Source organism: Meleagris gallopavo, chromosome 5 (assembly GCF_000146605.3).
Source record: "Meleagris gallopavo isolate NT-WF06-2002-E0010 breed Aviagen turkey brand Nicholas breeding stock chromosome 5, Turkey_5.1, whole genome shotgun sequence".
In the NCBI taxonomy this organism is placed as follows: domain Eukaryota; kingdom Metazoa; phylum Chordata; class Aves; order Galliformes; family Phasianidae; genus Meleagris; species Meleagris gallopavo.
Window position 1 is genome coordinate 34957643 of NC_015015.2, and position 5913 is coordinate 34963555.

At 34.4% G+C, this 5913-nt stretch overlaps 1 protein-coding gene across 2 annotated transcripts in view; it reads right to left on the reverse strand.

The window, feature by feature from the left end:
* Positions 1-5300, reverse strand: part of SNX6 (sorting nexin 6) — a 14384-nt gene extending 9084 nt beyond the window's left edge. Inside the window, exons 1-4 of one of the 2 annotated variants that reach the window (XM_019615711.2) lie at positions 5191-5300; positions 4267-4377; positions 2614-2735; positions 478-601 (exon numbers count right to left, since the gene is read on the reverse strand). In XM_019615711.2, the coding sequence (XP_019471256.1) occupies positions 478-601; positions 2614-2657 (168 nt within the window). In that variant the 5' untranslated portion in view covers positions 2658-2735; positions 4267-4377; positions 5191-5300. Of the gene's footprint in view, positions 1-477; positions 602-1497; positions 1635-2613; positions 2736-4266; positions 4378-5190 lie in introns of those variants that run through there. The other variant, XM_031553602.1, reaches the window with a different exon arrangement.
* Positions 5301-5913: the final 613 nt, after the last annotated feature.

The window sequence follows — 5913 nt, forward strand, 5'->3', positions numbered from 1 at the left end:
AGGAGAGGAGGGGGAGCTTTCTTTATCATAATGTTTCAGGAGAAATCCTCTGGTTTTGTAAGCAACAGAATTTAAACCATTGTTCTAAATTCTAAAAAATTCATGATGTGGGGTTTTTTTTTTTGTTTTTGTTTTTTTTTACACTAACTCCACACTCCACCCCAAGTTTCAGTCAAGGAACAGAGAATTATAACACCGTGTGAAATCACCACCAAAAGCTAATCTTTTTAATCCAAAACATAATAGATTCCCATTAATATTTTTTATTTTGACACTAGAGTATTTGGTTGCCCAGGTGGCAGCAGAATGAACTCCTACAGACATTAATGAATTTGTAACTTAAAATACAAATACGTCGAGTATGAAGGAACTGATGCAATTTGCTCTGGGAGACAATGCTTTCTTAATCAATTTTCCACACCACCATAAAAGTACATCTTGATTTTTCTTACCAGCAATTTAGTTTTCAATACTCACATCCTGATTATATTCCAAGAAGACATGGAAATTTAAATCCTTTCTCAAAATAGGATGTGCTGCCACACGACACAAGAACACTTCATGCATTGCAACCGTCTTCTTGAATATTGCCAAATATTCGCTGAAAACAAAAAACAAGACAGACTAAGAATTTCACTTGAAGCAATAAAATTTGAGGTAAGCCCAATGAGAAGCTTTAAGAGATCCTCAGTAAGGACACAAAATTTAAGCTGACATAGTAGAGGTTATCATTCTGATACTTTTATATATATATAAAATATACATATATATATATATATGTATGTATGTATGTATAGAGAGAGAGAGAGACACACACACATAAAAACAAATAGTATAATATTAATACGAGGGGGAAATTTGAAGCCCTAACATATTACTGATAGATTTTTAAAGAAGACTCAAATACAATCTAATTTTTAAGACTAACTAACACAGATAGGTTTGCTGCAAGTGTAATTTCAACTGTGCCTTTTCACTGCCTTCACAAAAGTCAAGAAATTGAGATACATTAGTTAGTAGATAGCAGACGCGCAATTTCCTTCCTCCCCATCTCCATCCCCTTGCCTATTTGCACCCTCCTTCCTTACTTAAACATTCATATCATTTGTTTAGCTCTTTAAATAGCAGCCTCTTATTCCATGATAAAGTACTTAGCCTTTTTAGGCAGAATCTTACATGGATGTCTTGCTTCATTGTGGTTCTAAAAGTGAAATTAAGTGCCTTTAGTAAGTACAACCAAAACAATCACATTTAACCTTGACAGTTATGCAGTTGCTCAGATCAACCAACTCAAGGAAATATTCATTTGTGATTTAATTAAGAGGATGGCATTTTTATTAATACAAGTTTTCTAAAATTCTTTTTGCTCTGCAAATTCAATCAGTAAGATGCAACCTCTCTAGAAACAAGGAAGGGGCTCTTTTCCCCGTTCTGAGGTCAAACAGTGAAATAACACTTTTGCTTCCACTATGTGTGAGGAGGTTAAGATTTACATACCAGCAAACCAGCAGGGCCAGTGTTGGGAGATGTGTGATCTCAGTGAGAGTAGTAGTCATTCAGTGAAGACAAAAAAGGAGGATGCAGAGGATGGAGGTGGCAGTAGAAGAAACTCAAAGTTTTCTGTGTTATCCAACCCCTAACCAGACCACAAGAGAATCATGATCAGGGCCGCTGGAAAACCAGAGTCTTTAAAAAGTAGTGTTTTACTAATTTCCAGTTCTCTGTATATGAAGTGTATATCTACTCTGCTATAAATTATGTGGTATGCAACACTAACACGGAGTTTTAAGATATTTGCTCACAGCTACTGGCATCTGGAGAGAAAACATTAGTTCTAAGAGTTCTATGTACTTCTCTTGCCAATTCAGAGCTCTTGATAGAAGCAGTCTAGAAGCAGTGTAAATATACACTTGAAAACTGAAACCAATGACAGGAAAAAAGATCAAAGAAGTGAGTGCATGACAAGGATAGTAGAAGGAGCCAGGAGAAACTTTACTGTGTAACTCAACATAGAACAAGACGACTTAGTTCAAATGTTTCAATACATGCTAAATTGGCAGCATGTGAATATGCTATTTTCAGGAAGTATATTCTCACTGTGCCAAAAAAAATATTTCAAGAAAAAAAGATTTTCTAGTAATTGCTTGCTGTATTTCTTAGGGAACAGAATGTTGGTACCTACGTTTACAATACCAACCACATGCAGAAATCCCTAGTTCAATCACTATATGCACAGAACTTATTGTTTGTTATGTTTATAGAATGGATATAGAACCAGAAATAAAAAAGACACAGGCTATCTCCTCCCTTTCCAAATGCTCTGTAAAGAAAGGGATCTAACTAGGTTGTTGTTTTTCTTTTCCTTATAAAAAATTCTCAAGAACAAGCCAACTTTCTTCCTGTTTCAGAAGCTCATCCGTGAAATAGTCATAATTTCTAAGCAGTGATTTCTAGAATTTTCCTAATGGCTCTGATCATGATCACTAAGATAACCTTGGTTACGTAGCAACTTGATTTTCAGAGAACCACTGTAGTGAAATTAGAAACATGGGACAGCCAACAGCGCTAAAATTTGAAGGGGGAAAAAAAAAGGTAGTAATCAAGTCTACATACGCCTCCAGTTCTTGTTTCATCTTGGTGAATTCTTCTTTAGTCATCGACCCTTCTCCTTCTCCAAGCTTCTGCAATTTTTCCCTTGAGGCATCAAAGTCAGGCCTGGGTGGCGCTGGTGGAATCTAGAAACAAATAATTTTTTTTAATTTGCTCAACTTCTGTTCCCTCACTGATTGAATACTGTTTGTCTGAGAAGTTGCCTGCAGCTTTTTATTATATGGCTCTCTCCTGTCATTTATTAAGGCATTTATGTACAAATCCTCTCATGAATGAGTTAGATATCTGGAATTAGCATGCCAACTTTCACCAAACGTCCTTGAAAATTACTTGAAAATTAGCTAACTAAATGGCTTTCAGAGTTTAATTACAACAGAATTCAAGCAATACCTAACTTTCCCAATACAAGGAATTAAAACTCAAACTTGTTCTTTTATAATCAGTTTTGATTTATTTGGTATGGATTGTTTCTTCTTGAAAGAAAGAAAGAATTCTACAGTTTCTTTCACACCATTTATAACTCTCAAAATTATTAAATAAAAAACCCCACATTTTGTGCTGCTTGCAGGAGCCAGTTTTTTCTTGTGGCACTGCAGACATTAAAGATAAATCTGTTGAAATAAAGCATATAACAAACAAGTCCCCAGGTTATTGTCATAACAGTAGTGAAAGAGAAAACACTGCAGACAAACTGATCCTGAATTGCTACGAATAAATAGAAATAGAACAAATAAAATGTGCTCAAATTTAAGTTCACTGATATTTTTCCATTACATGAATGGATTACAGAACTAGTAAAATCCAGAATTTACTGAGACAACAGTTGAAAACTAGTTACTAGAGATCAAAGCCCAATCACTCCCAATAGCTCCTACTAAAAAAGACTAGCTCAAAAATAGTATGACATCACAGATTATCGTAATTGTAACCATTAGTCAATTAGAAATACACATTTACCAACTGAATCAGTAGACCCTCTCACCCAAACACAAATACCCAGATTTCACACCAGGATAGTAAGTATTTCTGTCTATAATTAAAGTATGAACAGCAGTATCCATTTTTAATAGGCATCCCATCATAAGTTGACTATTTTGAGGACATATCTTCCTTGGATGCATAAAATAAACAACAAAACATTAAGTTGTTAACTTACGTATTAATGTGTTCTGTATTTCTAGATGGTTTTTGGAGTGAGTTTAGTTTTTTTCCCCTCAATCTGCTTTATGGTAAAATGATTCTGATCTTCAAAATGGAAACTGGAAAAGCCTAATTACTAGTGCTCAGTTACTGCACTCAGCCATTCCAGATAAAACAAAGGCAACATGAAGCTCTCAACTAAGTTAAACATTAGCTTACAAAAACAATATCACCAAGTTATACAGTCTCCAACACTTCAATACTGTAGAGTAAAAATATGCTAGGATATAGATTAAGCTACTCACTTCTTAATACTAAAAGACAATGACAAGCACAGTGATTTTCCTCCGAGTTTGCTTCAAACCTAAATTTTGTGTAATTGTATAAAAAAAGCATCTGATGTCATTTTAGTAGGAACAAACACCTGCTGTTTCCACCAGATTTAAAAGCAGCCTTGAGTACTTCTCATGTCCACAGAAATCAGCACACATAAAACAAAGGAACTCTCATACTTACAATATAGCCAGCATAGTCCTCATTCTCCACAAAGGAATCGTGAAGCCAAATAAATTCTTCATGTTGCCGAACAACGGAAAATTCACTTTGTTTGAAATTTGGTAAGGAGCTCTGGAAAGGGAAAAGGAGGAAAGTTACGAAACAACAACAAAGAACAGTTTTTCATTACTATATTAAAAGAATCCTGAAAAAAATATCAAAGTATATCCCTGTAAAATAATAATAGTAATAACTCTAGCATCAAGATAAGTATTTTACCAAAAGTTCATACAGCAGTAATTACTCCCATCTCAATTAGCGCATCAAACAATTGGAATGGTTTGCCCAAAGAAATTGTGCAGTCTTCACCCTTGAAGATATTCAAAATTCAACTGGACAAACCTTAAGAGACCTGCTCTGCCTCACTCTCATTTCATGGTGGAAGTAGGGAGAAGAGAAGGGACTAAGTGATCTCAAGAGATCTTCAACCTCAACTATTCTGTGATTCTGCACTCAATAAACCAACAAATTTACAAAAAGAAGTCAATACAAGCTGTAACTTAAAATTACTCTTGAATATAATTCCATTATGAAATGTATTTTTAGAATTTGAAACCATGGCTAGCCTAAGTAAAAAAACTACTCTGAAAAATACTGAGATTTATTGAAGATTCTACCTACAAATTGGCTGATTAATAGGCATAGAAATTGTATGATAACACGTCAGTGCAAAAAAAGAATGTTACTTTATTCCACACTTTTTTTAACTTTCATTTTTTGTAATCATTTCTTTGAGCACCGCTGCTACATGGTCTCTTACACATGAGATAATGCTGTTCTCTCATCTCCTCTGGAATATTTTACACTTGCTTCATAAACACAGTTTAAGTAAGTTTTCTTTTTTATAATTAAGAAAACATTCAATGCACAAACTCAGGCTTTTACCTTTGTATGGACAGTGAACTTCACTTTGTCCCTCTCACTGAGTGCATCTGAGATATCCACTTGCAGAGCAGCATCAGTCTGGAGATCAACATTTATTGCTCTAAGCTAAACAAAGAGAAAGAACCTATTTAGCTTAAATATAATATCAGCTAAACATACAAACATGTTAATTGCATTTCCTTTGTATTTCCCTTGAGAAGAGCCCCCAATCTAAAGTGATGAACATCTTTAAAAGACTGAAAATAATTCATTTAGAAGAGCAACATTAAATAATCATGTAAAGATAATTAAGAAGTAACTAACAGTCATAAAGGCTCCTTTAAGAAAAAAAGTGGCCCTATATTTCAAAGAAGGAAGAGCTATTAAAGAGCTGGTTTGTTCACATTGTCTTACACTATTCTTTTGTTTAAGATGCCCCAGATAGATCAAAAGCACTAAACAAAAAACAGACAAACAAAAAAATCCTCCAAAGTTCACAGAGCTAAGTCCTTTTGGACATATTTTTTTCTGAAAAAAATAAGAATCTCTTGAAAAATAGCATGAGAAACAGCAATAAGGCTGGGAATCCCTGTTTCTTTATTTTATTTTTTTCCACGGGACATGAAATCTGAACTCCCACAATATACTTCAAGTCATGAAAGAAGACAGCGAGACAATCAAATACAGAAAAAGAAGATAACTACCTGAGCACAGTGATCAGAAGAGGCAATGCCTGGCAGTAAC